General features: G+C 50.6%; 9 protein-coding genes across 9 annotated transcripts; 5 read left to right on the top strand and 4 right to left on the bottom strand.

The window, feature by feature from the left end:
* The first annotated feature begins 69 nt into the window (after nucleotides 1–69).
* On the top strand, nucleotides 70–1,338 carry LOC128271864 (uncharacterized). Its single transcript, XM_053009531.1, has 2 exons — nucleotides 70–213; nucleotides 278–1,338. The coding sequence occupies exons 1-2, from the start codon at nucleotides 70–72 to the stop codon at nucleotides 725–727; spliced, it is 594 nt and encodes a 197-aa protein (XP_052865491.1). The 3' UTR covers nucleotides 728–1,338.
* Nucleotides 1,339–1,480: 142 nt separating this feature from the next.
* Nucleotides 1,481–3,009, bottom strand: LOC128271863 (putative OPA3-like protein CG13603). Its single transcript, XM_053009530.1, has 3 exons — nucleotides 2,586–3,009; nucleotides 2,370–2,512; nucleotides 1,481–2,294 (listed from the first exon to the last, which is right to left on the bottom strand). The coding sequence occupies exons 1-3, from the start codon at nucleotides 2,894–2,896 to the stop codon at nucleotides 1,966–1,968; spliced, it is 783 nt and encodes a 260-aa protein (XP_052865490.1). The 5' UTR covers nucleotides 2,897–3,009; the 3' UTR covers nucleotides 1,481–1,965.
* Nucleotides 3,010–3,344: 335 nt separating this feature from the next.
* On the top strand, nucleotides 3,345–6,102 carry LOC128271857 (N-acetylneuraminate 9-O-acetyltransferase). The gene is made up of 4 exons (XM_053009523.1): nucleotides 3,345–3,570; nucleotides 3,657–3,753; nucleotides 3,828–4,586; nucleotides 4,651–6,102. Exons 1-4 carry the CDS (start codon nucleotides 3,438–3,440, stop codon nucleotides 6,035–6,037), a joined length of 2,376 nt encoding a protein of 791 aa, XP_052865483.1. The 5' UTR covers nucleotides 3,345–3,437; the 3' UTR covers nucleotides 6,038–6,102.
* A 63-nt stretch (nucleotides 6,103–6,165) lies between these two features.
* Nucleotides 6,166–6,999, bottom strand: LOC128271865 (mpv17-like protein 2). Its single transcript, XM_053009532.1, has one exon. It carries the CDS (start codon nucleotides 6,824–6,826, stop codon nucleotides 6,248–6,250), a length of 579 nt encoding a protein of 192 aa, XP_052865492.1. The 5' UTR covers nucleotides 6,827–6,999; the 3' UTR covers nucleotides 6,166–6,247.
* Nucleotides 7,000–7,336: 337 nt separating this feature from the next.
* On the top strand, nucleotides 7,337–9,979 carry LOC128271856 (DNA polymerase eta). Its single transcript, XM_053009522.1, has 3 exons — nucleotides 7,337–7,393; nucleotides 7,459–7,562; nucleotides 7,639–9,979. The coding sequence occupies exons 1-3, from the start codon at nucleotides 7,337–7,339 to the stop codon at nucleotides 9,977–9,979; spliced, it is 2,502 nt and encodes an 833-aa protein (XP_052865482.1).
* A 131-nt stretch (nucleotides 9,980–10,110) lies between these two features.
* On the bottom strand, nucleotides 10,111–11,115 carry LOC128271862 (uncharacterized). The gene has a single exon (XM_053009529.1). The coding sequence runs from the start codon at nucleotides 10,997–10,999 to the stop codon at nucleotides 10,121–10,123; it is 879 nt and encodes a 292-aa protein (XP_052865489.1). The 5' UTR covers nucleotides 11,000–11,115; the 3' UTR covers nucleotides 10,111–10,120.
* Nucleotides 11,116–12,513: 1,398 nt separating this feature from the next.
* Nucleotides 12,514–13,700, top strand: LOC128271861 (tRNA (guanine-N(7)-)-methyltransferase non-catalytic subunit wuho). The gene is made up of 2 exons (XM_053009527.1): nucleotides 12,514–12,974; nucleotides 13,037–13,700. The coding sequence occupies exons 1-2, from the start codon at nucleotides 12,514–12,516 to the stop codon at nucleotides 13,698–13,700; spliced, it is 1,125 nt and encodes a 374-aa protein (XP_052865487.1).
* Nucleotides 13,701–13,787: 87 nt separating this feature from the next.
* Nucleotides 13,788–15,385, bottom strand: LOC128271860 (26S proteasome regulatory subunit 10B). The gene is made up of 3 exons (XM_053009526.1): nucleotides 15,201–15,385; nucleotides 14,960–15,079; nucleotides 13,788–14,878 (listed from the first exon to the last, which is right to left on the bottom strand). Exons 1-3 carry the CDS (start codon nucleotides 15,292–15,294, stop codon nucleotides 13,914–13,916), a joined length of 1,179 nt encoding a protein of 392 aa, XP_052865486.1. The 5' UTR covers nucleotides 15,295–15,385; the 3' UTR covers nucleotides 13,788–13,913.
* Nucleotides 15,386–15,635: 250 nt separating this feature from the next.
* LOC128271867 (60S ribosomal protein L35) lies at nucleotides 15,636–16,192 on the top strand. Its single transcript, XM_053009534.1, has one exon. The coding sequence runs from the start codon at nucleotides 15,727–15,729 to the stop codon at nucleotides 16,096–16,098; it is 372 nt and encodes a 123-aa protein (XP_052865494.1). The 5' UTR covers nucleotides 15,636–15,726; the 3' UTR covers nucleotides 16,099–16,192.
* Nucleotides 16,193–16,198: the final 6 nt, after the last annotated feature.

Genomic DNA, 16,198 nt, shown 5'->3' with positions numbered 1-16,198 from the left:
GAAAGCAAAAGCAGGAGCTCCGAAATTGCAATTATTTTGTACCGCTGAAGACTGAAAACGGGTCCCACCATGGGTAGTTTAATGAATGTTCAGTGTTGTGGGTTCGTGTGTCGCCTCTGCTCAAAATCGCACCGTGAGGTGATATTTATTTACGGCACCGATGGGATTGCCCTGGACTTGCTGCGAAAGATTAATAACTATCTTCCCGTAGAGGTAAGTTTGTTTGTGTCCGTGGACAAAGCAGAGACCTAAAACGATGCCTGCCTGCGGTTTAAAGATTACCCCTACAGACCCGCTGCCCAAGACCATCTGTGTGGCGTGTACTTCAAAGATCCTGCAGCACCATCTGCTGATGGAACAGATACAGAATGTGCAGCACAGGTTCAAGCAGATGCGTGACGAGGAATTGATTCGAATAAGAAAAAGCAAGGACACGACTCAGTCCTCTTCCTACGGGGCTCCCCGGAGTATCGTAAAGACGAAATCTAGCACCAGCACGCAAACTCCAGCCCCAGAGCCCTCAGTCAAACGACAAAGACAGCAAACTGGTGTGGCACCGAGCAGTGGCTCAAACAGTTGTGCATCCTGGACGTACGATGAGGGCGCCGGACCCAGCCGACCGCGTGCCGGTGACAGTGGGCCGATGCAATCGTCCGATTTCGTCTTCAAGGAACCGCTGCCCGTGAAAACAGCTGGTACACCTGAGCCGGGCCCCAGTGATCATTAGTATACGGTTATGCTCTGACATTGCTCTTCATCGCCACTAAATCGGTGCACATTAAAAGCGATTTTAATAAAACAGCACGACCAACCTTAAGTAATCCTCGGGTCGGCCTTAAGGCGAAACGAGCAAGGACCTTAATCGCTACCGTCACGATCATGCAGTGGAATGGAATGTCTAGGACGGGGACAGCTAGGGTCTTGAAGCAACTGAAACGCTAGTTGGAGACATCGAAAGACATCAAGACATCGAACGCGGGCAAAAGTAGATAATTGATAAGAAAACCGTTAAAAAAATAGTTCATAAGGAGATGATTGTGGGAAGCTGCAAAAATAGGTTAACTCGAGGAACACAGGATACGATATGAACCCAAAAGGATAATTTTTCAAAACGGGGTAGCAAGAGTCGCCGAAACCACTTCCTACCTGCTGCCGACCCAAGCTTAGAAATCTGATCGCTAATTACCCAGCTAGCTCTATGGCCACGTTACCAGGCAGCTCTACTGACGGATACGAACCGACTTTTGCCACCGAGCACTAGGCGCTGAAGGGATCGTAGTCGAATTCACAAGAAATGGACGACAGAGAGTAGCAAACAATCTTCATCGATTCACAGCTGGGGGGGCCATGGGAAAGCGAATCGATGCCTTGTGACCGCATCATCTACCGTGAAATCTTCTCCCTCGTTCTACGGATCTGTATTTAAGATTAATAAATTATATAAAAAAATAATCCTTCATTTGATTGATCGATTTTTTGAATGTCTCATTTATTCATCATCTTTTCACATTCAACTAAAACAAAATGAAATCATTTTATGTACAGTGCACTGCAGTAACAATCGGGGAAACCTGTTTCTGTTTTCTAAAATCAAATTGAAGTGCCCAAAAGTAGTTAGCAAAAATCGTAACAGCTCCCAACAGCCGAGGGGAGTCCAGTCCTCGATCTTTTTGGACGGTTACCTGCCACGGTCCCGTTGAAATAAATGCCTACCGAAACGGGTTCGCACATGAAACATTGTGTCCACGTAAGCTGTGCCGACTAACTCGTCAATGCGTACAGCTTACGACCGTATTTCTTTTTAGAAAAACTAAAACCATAACATAACGAAAACCTGAGCAAAGTGTCCGCCGCTTGATTACGATGCAAGGCCGAGGCGGAAACAGCCGTGATGATAACCAAACTATGACGCTCCCTAACGCGTACCGAACATTGAAGGTACAGGACCGTAGGTCCGGGAATCTATCACAGCCTTCGGCTGCCGGGTGTCGAGTTTGGCAAGGATTTAAGTTCGAGAACGTAGCTTACGCTACGCGTCACTAAGCCTGCCCGGGGGTGCTGTTCCGTTGGCTCGTCTGATTCGTTTGTTGTGCTGTTGCTATAAAAAACTTCATTATCGATAATCTCTAGTGCTTTCGAGAGGACACTGCTATTACCGCTTGCAGCCTCCGCTGGCGCCGCGCCCTTCCCCGTACTGTCCGGTATCGCCGGAATGTAGAGCGGTTGTTCGCTTTTACTCTTCTTGCTAAACGGCAGCTCATCTAGTATTTTTGGCTTCCAGGAAGATTTAGATTCTACAGGAACACCAAAGAAAACCGACACCAATGTTATTTGGTTCCGATTGTGCGACGCAAGCCCCCCATACTCACCCAGGTCTGCCACCACTCGTGCCATCTCGCGGATTTGTGTATCCTGTCGTTGCACTTGAAAGATCAGTTCATTGATGGTGGCTTGCAGTTCCAGTTTCTCCTGCAAGACCATCTCTTCTTTGTTGGATTCTTTGCGCACCTGTCTGTGAGGGATCAAGCGAGGATCGGGTTTTCAAAAACTGCCAGTTACACTGTGTCGTCCCGTGTGCGTCGTACCTTTGATACTCCAGCAGGAGCAAGGCGGCCCCAATGGTAAAGATAACTATCTCTCCGAGAAGGTTCGCTCCCAGATCGATGGCCATCGCTTCGTTCAGCACCGGCACCGTCGTCGGCTTGCCAAGATTGAGGGCCCACATTTTGGTCTTCACCTCCATCCAGTTGTAGAACTGAGCCGGTGGCATGCAAACGTACTTTCGGAAGAAAGGACTGTGCTTCGCCCGTTCCTTCAGCAGATTGGCGATCGGTTTTGAGATCTGCTTCATTGCCAGCACGCCAAGCTTGGCGGCCGGGAAGGCTCCCACAACCATGGTGACCGTGCTACTATACTAACTTAGCTAATAAAGTATCCTACCGATGAAAGGGAACTTACAAATTATTAACAAGGATATTTGCCCTACAACCGTAAATAACTTTTATGCAATCGGCCGTCAGCCGCGAACTGTCACGCGTCTGGCGATTGATTCTTTTTTTGCGAACAGGAAGGCCACGGTTGATAGCGGCATGGACACAGTTTGATTTAATTATTTTTCTCATGCTTTTCTATTTCAGCATAGAACAAACAAATTAGGTACAATATTATTGGCTAAAATAAATGGAGCCACAAATAAGAAATGCACCACCTGGGCTGCTTGTAGACACCTTGAGCCGTGGATTCACGCAATATTGCGGCTGTCAAAAGGGTGGGCTTTTTTTTGGACCTGCCCAAGCAGTCGACCGTTTTTGTTGTGTTTTTTTCGGAGAGATTTCTGTTTGTTCAATGATTTCGGTGGCGATGTAGAATTTTTCACGCGAAAACTAGTGCGATAAACGCTCGGACCCTTCGTGGGGCCACAATCGCACGGCGCCAGAATGGGCAACAATGGAAATCTATCGAAAGCGGAACGGTTCATTCAAAACCTTAACGCGAGCAATGCGAAAAAGCTCGCCTTTGCCATGGTGCTAGGGTTCGTTGTGTATCACGCTTTTCTGCATCTACGCTACGGTACGGAGCCCCACCACCCCGATGAGTGTCCCGCTTTTACCGCCCCAGCCCGACGATCGCTTTATGGACGCTTTTATTGTTTTCAGGATCCGACTCGTGCAAATGGCTACTGAGTGACGGCCGGTTTAAGGGCGACAAAGAGTGGCAACCGTACGGCTGTATGCTGCACAAGTACACCGAAACGTAAGCTTACCCGGGGCAAAACGGGCACCGCGCGCGCTGGTAATTAGTAATTAACCTCTAATCTCGTAACCCAGCGACACCCGTAAGTGCCTCCGCTATCTGGCGTTCTGGGACAACCAAAACCACTTCGTACTGATTGGCGACGAGCGGCTGCGAGCGCTTTCGTTGGAGTTCATCGATTACCTGCGATCGAGCGAAACGGAGAACAACTCGAAGCAAACGTCCACGAAAACCACCGACAACCTGCAGTTCACCGACTACAAGCTGCGGCTGCGGGTCGAGTATATTTACGCGAACGAAGTGTCGAAGCATCTGATCGACGAGTTTATCCGCTGGGAGCACGAGGAAGACCCACCGAGTCTTATCATTGCCAGCTGCACCTATCCGACGTTTGCACGCGGCAATGTGACGGAGGAAATTCAGCGGGCGTACGAGAAAAACCTGACGCGCCTAGTAACGCCGATCGATCGGTTGCACGCGAAGAAAACGAAAATCATCTGGAAGCTGCAGGATCCGATCGATCAGGAAAACGGATCGGACGAGTGGAAGAGCGTACGGAATGAGGACGTCGACCGTATCAATCAGGCGGCGAGCAACATTCTGAGCTACTCGGAGGCCAAAATATGGTCCTCCTCGAGTATGATTGCGGCCGGGCTGGTGGACGAGTTCGCCGACGGCCGAAAGTTCCGCTCGTTAACGCTCGAGCACGACGTTCAGATCCTGCTCAACATGTACTGCAACGATTACATGAACTACAACGATGGTACATGCTGTAGCAGCGCCGAACCGTATACCATTATCCAGGTGACGACGTATGCCTTCCTCGCGGTGTGGTTAGTAACGCACAGAAACGCTTCTGCTGGCCTGGTTCCTTGATTTTTTTCTTTCCTATCGTAGCGCATCAATAGCGGTCGCAATGTACGTCCGCAAGTGGATCGTAAAGTGGCGCGGAATTCACGCATACTCGCCGCTCAACCAGACCAACGGGCCCACGCAATCGCCGATCGCCGCGCTCACGTCGCTGGCGATCATCATGACGTACTTTTATCTCTGCGATCGGACCAACTTTTTTATGAAGGAAAACAAGTACTACTCCGAGTTTAGCTTCTGGATCCCGGTCGGGTACGTGTTTGCGCTCGGGCTGTTCTTCACCGAGGACAGCAAACTGACGAAGGTGCTGCACCGCGATCAGACGGACGAGCTGAAGGGCTGGATGCAGATCGTCATACTGATCTACTACATGACCGGTGCTTCGCACATACTACCGATTTACATGCACATCAAGGTGCTGATCAGTGGGTTTCTGTTTCTGTCCGGCTACGCACACTTCACCAGCTGGTGGCAGTCGGGGAATGCCGGATTGGTGCGCTTCCTGAACGTAATGTTTCGCGTGAACTTTCTCACCGTGCTGCTGTGCCTGTGCATGAATCGGCCGTACCAGTTTTACTTCTTCGTGCCACTACTGTCCTTCTGGTACTGCATCATGTACCTCACGCTCGTGCTGCCGCCCCGCATCTCAGCGCAGAGCACGGAAGCGAATCCGTACCAGTACCTGTACCTGGTGCTCAAGCTTGTTGCCATGTTGGCCACCGTCACGGTCCTGTACATGAGCGAGGTATTCTTCGAGCGTATCTTTGTTACGCGCCCCTGGAAGGCACTGTTCGTGACGACGGACGACGATATCCACGAGTGGTGGTACCGATGGAAGCTCGATCGCTACACGATCACGTACGGAATGATCTTTGCGGCGCTGTTCCAAATCTCGCAACGCTTCTCGCTCGTGGACGACAGCAACCATGGGAATCTGTTCTCGAAACGAATCTCACTCACGTCGACGCTGGCGGCGATCACCGGCATCGGGTGCTACATCACGTGGACGTTCTTCTGCCGCAACCGGCAGGACTGCGAGGAAGTGCACTCGTACGTGGTCTTCATCCCGATCGTGGGCTACATTCTGCTGCGCAACATCTCCGGTATGCTGCGCACACGCTACTCAACGTTCTTTGCCTGGTTCGGAAAGATCTCGCTCGAGCTGTTCCTCTGCCAGTACCACATCTGGTTGGCCGCCGATCGGAACGGCGTGTTGGTGCTGCTGCCTGGTTTTCCGACGCTTAATGTGCTCATAACGTCCTTCATTTTCGTGTGCGTTTCACACGAGATTCATCGCGTCACGACGGTCCTGTTGCCGTACGCGGTGCCGAACGATTGGAAGCTAGCGGTGCGGAACATCATCTTGTTCGTGATTCTACTCATCCCCCTGGGACGGTACGATGGAATGTTTTGAGGGGGGACGACCAAACCAAACCTGTATTTTGCAAAACCCTGCGCCCAGCCACCATAATACCCGTGAAATAAATGGCCCAAAAGCTGTGCTTTATACGCTTCCTGTAAAAAACACTCGTATGTGCTCGGCACCACCGTATATTTTATTGCTTACTTTACATTATTGTTTCATTTCTTAAAAGTGTAGGCAAGCCGCCGTCCCAGCCGCTGACTAGTCGTGTTGCTCCGGGTCGTCCTTTGTACTATTATCGTTCATAACGTAGCTTGTGAAAACGTCGTACCCAAGTGAAATGGTATTATCGTACAGCACGCGGTACTTGGTCGGTAGAAGGTAAAAGTTCACGATCTGCGCCGGTGGCCACACCACCCACTCGGCGGTGTACAGGCGTAGAAACTTTTCGCGCACCTCGTGGCACATCCCGTCCCAGGAAGAGCGCCGTAGCACGCCGAGTGTGGCGAAGAAGAGAAATATCACAATCGGTGAGGCGACCGTCTGATCGATCAGCACCTTCTTCAGGACGAGCCGGAAGCTGCGGCCCGGAAATCGTCGGTCCATAAAGTTGTACCAGTTGTGGCAGAACACACCGACCGTCATACCGGAAATCGACATGTGGCGGGTGCGCTGGCGATCCCAGTGGTCCTGCTGGTTCGTGTAGATTTCATAGTGCTGCTCGATTATATCACCAACACCGGACAGACTGATCGATATGGCCACATTGGTGAGTAGCAGGTATTTTTTGCTGAACGCAGTTTTGCTGGCACTTCGCAGCCAGCTCACTACGCTGCTCATTTGGGTGGCCGCAGCACAGGTGTTAGGGTACGTAAATGATCATAGCACTACTTAAAATTAGATAAACAATCTTCCGCTGACCATGCTGCCCCTGAACGATAACCCCCCTACCAATCACAATTGCTGGCACGTGACAATCTCAGTTGGCGCGTGGATCAACTGTCAAAATTGGCGACCTCCGAAAAGCACAAAGCAAACAAAGGATTAGCAACACTTCGAAAGGGGTTTTTAGAACGTTGCAATAGCTAATCCTGCAAGGAAAAAATCACAGGGAATATTGCGCTAATTCACTGTTGTGTCCGTTGCATAATATTCACTTAAACTATGAATTTTGACATACTGAACCAAGAAACAATGGTTTGTTTACTTCCGTCACTGTCGCGGCGACATCCTGTGATTTGACAATGAGTTTCGGTGTTTTGAGCGGGAACTGTATTTTCGGCAGCACAACTTTTGCAGTAGACGACCACAGTGTAAATCTGGGTTATTTTTAATGTGTACCAATTTAAAATGAGCACCAAAACGAACATAAACATAAAGAACAAATTTGACCGTGTCATCGTGCTGGTAGGAAGCGGTGGTGGTGCCAAAATCTATCTTCGCAGCCTCTATCGAATCGGCCTTTCTTTCAGGTCGACATGGATTGCTTCTACTGCCAGGTGGAGGAAAAACTGAACCCGGCAATACAAGGCAAACCGATAGCCGTGGTCCAGTACAATCCTTGGCAGGGTGGAGGGTAGGCCAGCACCGATCGGCAATTGGTTTTGGCATCCGTTTCTTACACACACGTCTCGCTTTGTTTCACTCCACAGTATCATTGCCGTGAACTATCCTGCGCGGGCCAAAGGCGTCACGCGCCACATGCGCGGTGACGAGGCGAAACAACACTGCCCCGAAATAGAGCTACCCCAAGTGCCACAAATTCGAGGAAAAGCCGACCTCACCCGCTACCGAGAGGCCGGCAAAGCGGTGGCGGATGTGTTGAAAAGCTTCACACCGCTCCTGGAACGGGCCAGTATCGATGAGGCGTACCTGGACATAACGGAGCGTGTGTTGGGCCGAATACGCGACATGAACGAGGGTCGTTTTCAGCTGCTTCCGGACAAACTGGCGAACACGTTCGCGGTCGGTTATGAGAACATCGGAGAGTTCGTGAGGAAACTGTCCGACACATACGAATGTGGCGACCAAGGTGGCGTACCCGCGGACCAGTTGGAGGGTAAAAAGAGCGACATCAAGCTGCTAGTGGGAGCCTCGATCGTGAACGAAATACGGGCCGCGGTAAAGGACCAGACGGGCTACGAGTGTTCGGCGGGTGTGGCACACAATAAAATTCTGGCCAAACTGACGGCCGGTTTCCACAAGCCGAACCAACAAACGATCCTGCCGATCGACAGCATTGCGAAGCTGTACGAAACGTTGCCGGTGAAAAAGGTTAAGGGGCTCGGTGGCAAGTTGGGCGACCAGGTGTGCGAGCTGTTGAAGATCCAGTTCATGTCTGAGCTCGTCCAGTTTCCGGAAGCTTTGCTGCAGCAGCACTTTGACGAGCGGCTCGGTAGCTGGATGTACCTGATGGCCCGCGGTATTGATCTGGAGACAGTGACGGCTAAGTTTCACTCGAAGAGCATCGGTTGCTGCAAGCGATTCCCGGGCAAAAATGCCATTACGGGACTGGCCACACTGCAGCACTGGCTCAATGAGCTTGCCACGGAGGTCGTGGAGAGGCTGGAGAAGGACTTGGACGAAAATAATCGCACGGCGAAACAGATGACGGTCAGCTACAGCCAGCAGATTGGCGAAGGGGATGTTTCGAGCACCCGAAGTGTGCCGCTGGCCGTGTACGAGACGGAACGGATCGCATCGGATGCGCTCGAGGCCATCAAACGAAACACAGAGCGTTTCTTTAAGCAAGGCTCGATGACGACCCTTCACAATGCGATTAAATTCCTCGGCATAAGTGTGGGCAAGTTTGAACCGAACGGGACGGCCAAAGGAGGAGGCATTAAGGAAATGTTTCAAAGCTATTCATCGAAGGTGAGCAATGTTGAGCACACGAAAAGCACTTCCGAAGTAGCGTCGTGTTCTTCAATAAACGCTACGAATGTCTCATCCGATGTGGCTAGAGAGGATCCGCCGCAGGAACCAATTAAACCGACAAAAGATATAAAGCATTTTCTTCAACAAGCAGCCAAGCTTCCGCAGTCTTCAACCATCAATGATGGAAAACAGTCGGAAGATCAGCTTGTTCCAGCCGCAATCGAGGCGACGGATGATACAGTTACAGGTTTGCCAGTGCGAGAACCAACAATAGTCGAACCGGTTCGGGTTAAGAAAGATATTAAAAGCTTTCTACGACAACGCTGCAACAGTACCCCACCTGGAACTCAAAATAGCGAAAGCAATTCTTTGACCGTTGAGGAGCAAATAGTGGAAAGTATCTGGGAAAACACGGACCAACTACAACAGCAGGCGAAGGCTTCGAAAGAAAGTGAAACCGATTTAAGAAACCAACCGTCGTTAGATACAACCGAAAGCCACAAAAATTACACAGCAACTTACGCTGAATTCAGTATCCTGCCTCCCGAGCCAGTGTCCATCGTAAAACTGCAGTGCTCGCAGTGCGGCAAACAAGTTCCCGAGAATGACTATCTGTCCCATCAAGACTTCCACTACGCGCTGCAGCTGAGCCAGCAGCAGCGGGACGAGTTTCGGAGTGATTTTAAATCTAAACTATTGACCGCAACGAGCACCACGAAGCCCTCACAATCATCTGCGGTCGCCGGTGGGCGACGACCTTCACTACCAACGTCCAGCACCAGTTCAATTGCTCGATTTCTCTCGAAAGTTTCAACCGACGCTACCCAATCTAAGACACGCGATAGGGACGAAGCAAAGGCTGGCAGTGACGGAGAAATCGGAAACAGCACAAAGTGTCCCGATTGTGGCAAACTGGTTCCCCAAGCATCGATGGCCGAGCATGTAGATTATCACGTTGCCAAGCGGTTGCAGCAGGAACTGAACCGCTCGGAGGCAACGACTGCAGTGAGCGGTGCCGCGAGTGCCACTGCAAAACGGAAGCGCCAGGTGGATGAAGTGCTGACACCGGCAAAGCAAAAACTCAAACCAGTCTCATCATACTTCTCGAAACTGTAACGAACACGTTGACAGGCTTTTGTTAATTGCGATTAAGATTTTATTGTTTGTTATAGCGACTGGCAATATATATTGGAGGTAGAAGTCAAACTATTACCAAGCGTTTATTGAAATCAAAAGGAATCACACCGACGCCCCTTCCTAGGCGAACATTTTCTTCACCATGGCATTGTACTTGCTGTCCTCCCGCTGTTGTGTTTCGACAATCTGCTTATGCAAAGCAGCACACTCTTTGCTGGAAGCGTAATCAATTTTCTGTAGCGTTCCGAGCGCTTCGTCGAACTGTTTCACCTTAAATTGGGCCAGTGCCTTGCGGTACGTTGCCTTCGGCGATGGACTTTCCTGGTCGTCCGTATAGCGAAGCACGTGCAGCGCTTCTTCGAAGCGACTGTCCTTGATGAGGCAAGCGGAAATGTTAAGCTGTAGCGTCTGAAGCAGGGTTTGCATTTCCCTCACCGTACCAGAGCCCTCCGTGACCGGATCCAGATCCTCAATCGGTGACCAGGAGAGCAAACACTTGGCCGCACGGTTAAAGTACGCGTGAGCAAACCGCGGATAGCGGGGAAACATTTGCACACCATTCTCCTTGTACCGTTTGGCAAGCTCCAGCGTACTGGCCACAGTCTGTTCGAAGAAGTATTGCTGATTCACGATACGGAGCAGTTTCGCCGTAAACGTAACATCCGCCGCCTTTGTGGTGATCGTACATTTGCTCTCTTCGTTTAGTACCATTTGTTGTAGCAATAGTTCAACGTAGCAATCGATGGGCGTGACGGCCGTTCCCATGGTAACCCATCTTTCCTCCGGGCTGGCAAGATGGTTTGATGCGTGTGTTTCGCCGATGCTGACATTACGAAACGTTACCAGGCAGCGGCTCAGCTCCGAAGGCTTCTCGATGAATGTTGGGCAAAAAGAAAGACGCTCTTTACGCAGTCCCTTCGTGCGATCCTCGTACACGAGGGGCACTAAACTATCATCTCCAGCAGATGGTGCCGACATTGCCGTCGACTCCGTATCCATAGCGCGTTACTGAACGATGGATTGTAGACGAGCCGATTAACGTCACCGGAATCACTGCAGCTGGCGCCCCAAAAGCGCCGCAAGTAGAAGGGAGGTTTTTGCTCCGAAAGCAACGAATAAAGTACTCCTTGAGCACCTTCGAAGGGCGTTTTAACGAGAAGCAATCGTACCGGTTTCTGAAGCAGGAAAGCTACACGGTTCGCTAGAGGCGGAAAGTGGCGAAAGATGGCTGTTTCTACGTTGCCTGGATCGACGCAGTGGACGGACAGGCCCCCATCCACAGCTGCTCCGGTCGCCAGTAGTTGCGAGAGTCGGTGAGAGAACGCCACCAGGCAGAGCTTGCTGTACTGATACGCCCAGAATCTGGCGGCCCCCGTATCCTGGAAGGGTGCTGTATAGTAATTCGAATCCGTCGGTGCTTTGCTTATCGCCCGGTGAGCTTGTGACACAACGTTTACAATCCGGGTGTCCCCTTGCAGTTGCTTCAGTAATGGCAGCAGGCGGAGTGTGAGCAGAAACGGTGCCAAATAGTTCACCTGATACGTGTACTCGATACCGTCCGACGTCAGTGATGGTGGGGCATAAAACACACCGGCATTGTTGACGAGCGCGTACACGGGTTTCCCCAGCCCGCGAACCTTCTCACTAAACTCGACGACACTGTCCAATGATTCGAGTTTCAGCTCAAACACATCAACGTTAGCGCCGGGATACTGCTCCTGTAGTTGCCTGCCGATTATGCGTCCCGTTGCTAGGGAATGGCTTCCGATAACTACATGGCAACCACGGGCCAGTAGATCGATGACTACCGCTAGACCAATACCCGAGGTGGCTCCAGTTACCACTATGAGCTCCCTACTCTCGAACTTTCGCTTGCTGTTGTACAACCGACCAATAAAGTACCACCTGGAAAAAGGGTTTGCGAAAAGTGTATAACTATTGTGCCCTGTTTGCACCGCTCAGTACCGGAACTAAGCATTTACCGCACCAAGTACGAAGCCGCACCAAAACCAAGCCAAATGCACAAGGTTCTCTTCAGTCCCATAGCATCCACTTACAGTCGAGTAATGCCGGCTGCCAGTGTTTCGGTGCAATTTTTTTATCAGCAAACTGACTATTTACTTACGCATAAATTACTCCACCAATGCTCTCTCACATTGTTTGATAGAGATTAATGTTTGGACTGTAAAAGCAAATTGCTCGATAAACAAACGCATGTGCAAAATGTAGATAAGCTTGTGACGTTTGATGCCGTTGAAACAATTTGAGGACAATAGTAAAAACTTACCATATTTTTAACACTAAATACACTGCAAATCCTCTAAAACATGTTAAAGAACTGCTGAAAAAGGTGCTTTACAGACCCACAACACTTATTTTGCAGCACCACCTTTATGAACCTTGGTTGAAACATTCGAAAACATTAGAACATTATAAACAAACCGGCTGTCAGTTACGGTGCTCTCCACCAGCACCACGTTTCCCGAGCGTGTTTGTGAATTGAACGACCCGATATGTACGATTTAAAAGTTTATCCCAATTTCACGCTTATCGGCGTCGGGGATAAAATCGTTTTCTTCACACCGCAAGGTACGCAACAGCACGAGCTAGTGCTGTCCCCAAGCGAAAGCTCGCCGAAAGATGGAGCACAGAACAACAACCCGCCTCAAGTCGTGACCCTCGAGTACTGTTCGGTTTCGAAACTGATGGCCGTGTCGGCCGCCGATAAAACATTGCGTTGTTTTAAAATTGAGGAGAACGAAGGAACAATCACCACGGTGCCGGTGGGCGAGTGCCTAGCAACGGCGAGAACGATCGCTTGCATGAAATTCGCCCCGAAGCACGGCCTGCTGTTTGGATGCGACAAAAGCGAATGCTTCGAGTACAATATGCTGGCGGAACCGGAAAAGCGCTCCAAGTGGGTTTTGGGCCACATGAGTCTGATACTGGACATTGCTATAAGTCCAGACGAACGGTAAACCACCTGGCTCAACCGCCGGTGCTTGTTATTTCATTGCAACATTTACTCCCCGCCAGGTACATCATAACGTGTGATCGGGACGAAAAGATCAAAGTTACGTCCTATCCGGACTGCCACAACATTGTCTGCTACTGTCTGGGCCATCGCGAGTACGTGGTGGCACTTGCGTTCCTAGCACCGAAAAAGCTACTGTCCGTAGCTGGGGACAAAACGTTACGTGTGTGGCAATTTGTTGAAGGAAAAGAGATCGTTACTCATCGACTGCAAAACCCAGCCATTGATGTTACGGTTCAACGAGCGAAGCTGGACGATCACGATGGTACGCTTTGTGCGGTGACAAGTTACGGTGGCAACGAGGTAGAAGTGCTGCACATTGCCGACGATCCTTCCCACAAGTGTACTTCCTACGAAACACTATCGATCGATGCGAGTTTCACGATTTTAAAAGCAGTCCTCAGTTCTTCTCTTGAGCTTTACCTGTTGGCCTGGCGGAAAGAAGATAAAATGGTGGAGTTGTTGGTCTACGAGTTCATGGATCAAGAACGCCAGTTCCGGTTAAACGTTGATCATGCTTTGCGGAAGAACTTTCAGAAACACTTTCAGTCGGTCACGATCTCTCAGCCTAGAGATCATTCTACGCTCTTCAAGAACAGCATCGACAATTTGTCCGACTATTACGAACGGAAGAAGCAAAAAATTGGCAAAAAGACAGTGGAATAAAACATTGTTGAACTCCAGTCGGTGTAAGCGCTCTTATTCTTCTGGTAAATGTTTACTGAAACGATAACTTGTCAGAATGGTATGCGGTTTCCCATACGGTTTTATTACGACTGTAGAAAGCGGTTGATGGTGTAGCCGAAACATAGGCAAAAAATAAAGTAAAGGTGGCTAAATGGAACTTAGGGTGACGCTTCGGGTTCATCGACATCGATCTTACACCGGCTTGTAGTCCAGCTTGCTCTCCAGCCGCTTGTTATCCGCCACCTTGCGGACCGCTTTCATAAAATCTTCCTGAATCACGTACTCCCGTTCGGCACGGATCGCAAACAAGCCCGCCTCGGTGCACACGTTGCGCAAATCGGCACCGTTAAAGTTGTCCGAAAGCTTCACCACCGCCTCGTAATCAATATCGCCGTGTTTCGCGATCGGCGCGGCATGAATTTTCAGAATCTCCAGCCGCGCCTGCTCATTCGGTAGCGGAATCTCGATCTTCCTATCCAAACGACCCGGACGCAACAAAGCCGGATCGAGCGTGTCGGGCCGGTTAGTGGCCATGATCATCTTCACCTGGCCCAGCGAATCGAAGCCATCCATCTGGTTGAGCAGCTCCATTAGCGTGCGCTGAATTTCACGATCGGCCGATGTACCCTCGGAGAACCGCCGGCCACCGATGGCATCGATTTCGTCCATAAAGATAATGCACGGCTGGTGGTCGCGTGCATAGTTGAACATTTCGCGAATCAAACGGGCGGACTCGCCAATGTACTTGTCGACGATGGCCGATGAGACGACCTTCAGAAAGTTTGCATCGAGCTGCGACGCAACGGCACGCGCTAGAAGAGTTTTGCCCGTTCCGGGCGGCCCGTACAGCAGGCATCCCTTGGGTGGGGTTATTCCTACGCGCAGGAACAACTCCGGGTTCAGCAGGGGCAACTCGATTACCTCGCGCAGCTCACGGATCTGCTCCGAAAGCCCACCGATGGCCGAATACGTCACCTCACCCGGATCTTCGTGCGACATATTGTACACCAGCGGGTCCACTTCACGAGGCAGGTAGCGCATAATGGTCAGCGTCGTCATGTCCAGGGCTACACGGGTGCCCGGTTTAAGCTTTGATTTGTCCAGCTGCCGGCGGCAACCCACCACGTACCGGGGGCCATTAGTTGCCTTCACGATAACTGTTAACGGTACGGTAAATGGAAGAAATCGTAACCTACCGATTCATTGGGCAGCTTATCAACAACCGAAAGGGAACTTACATTTATCTTCCGTCAGTTGTTTCAACACCTCACCCACAATCTGACCGACGCTTTGGAGTGCCTTCAGATCATTTTCAGACTTGTCGAACTGTTTCGTGAGCTCTTTCAACGATTCTCTTACTGCGGAGAAAAACAGGACAAATTCAAAATATTACCACTGTTTGTAGCGCTTCCGGGGATTTGGCCAGTCATCGTCTAACCTAACCTCCCTCTGCCTTGCAGAAGACAAAGATCTACGTACTTTCTTTCAGCCGAGATTCGACCTCTTTGTGCTCGAGCAGCTTCTTCCGGTAGTCTTCAAGTGCTTTTTCACGTGCTCCATCTACCGTGGCCATCTTAATGCAGGCTTGCTGGCTAGTTGAAGATTAAATATTGAACACAGAAGCAATCTTTGCGACCCTTTCGCTGGACCAAACAAGTTTACGAAGCTCCGATCACAAAACAGTGGCGCACACACACGCACACGCATGTGACAGGATGACGATGAAATTCAGGAGGAGTTTAAGGCGAATGGTTCAGTACTTTGCATTCCTCACGGTTGCTGCACGAAAGGTAGCCTCTTTCCGTTAGGTAGCTGAGAAAAGTGTCATAAAACTGTGCTACTGTCAGCGAGCGTATGTCAATCGAACTCAACTCGGCACGCTATAAACCAACCGCCGTGCGTAGTGTGGTGCGTTCCGTCTTTTCGACATTTTCCCGTCTGTGGCCGGAGGTGTTTCAATCGCGTGCTTCTTAAAACCTGCGAAAAATACCGCCAACCAACGAAAATGGTGAAGGTTAAGTGCTCCGAGCTTCGCACGAAGGACAAGAAGGAGCTGACCAAGCAACTGGAGGAGCTGAAGAAGGAGCTGCTGGGACTGCGCGTGGCGAAAGTTACCGGTGGTGCTCCGTCGAAGCTGTCAAAGATCCGTGTCGTCCGCAAGGCGATCGCTCGCGTGTACATTGTGATGAACACCAAGACGAAGGACAACCTGCGCAAGTTGTACAAGGGAAAGAAGTACGTTCCGCTGGATCTGCGCCCGAAGAAGACCCGCGCCATCCGCAAGGCACTGTCGCGGCGCGATGCCACCCGGATGACGCTGAAGGCACAGCGCAAACGTGCCCGATTCCCGCCCCGCAAGTACGCCGTCAAGGCTTAGGAAGGAGCGGTATGGGAACTGTAAGCTAAGCTACGTCCGTTTTCGTTCGTATCGTTGCCGATTCGCGGGATGCATTTCGTTCCGTCTCCGGTGTCAGGAT

The sequence above is a fragment of the Anopheles cruzii genome, chromosome 3, assembly GCF_943734635.1.
Source record: "Anopheles cruzii chromosome 3, idAnoCruzAS_RS32_06, whole genome shotgun sequence".
NCBI classification, from domain to species: Eukaryota; Metazoa; Arthropoda; class Insecta; order Diptera; family Culicidae; genus Anopheles; species Anopheles cruzii.
Note: the sequence above shows the minus strand (reverse complement) of the source record. Positions and strands in the feature narration are given on the sequence as shown.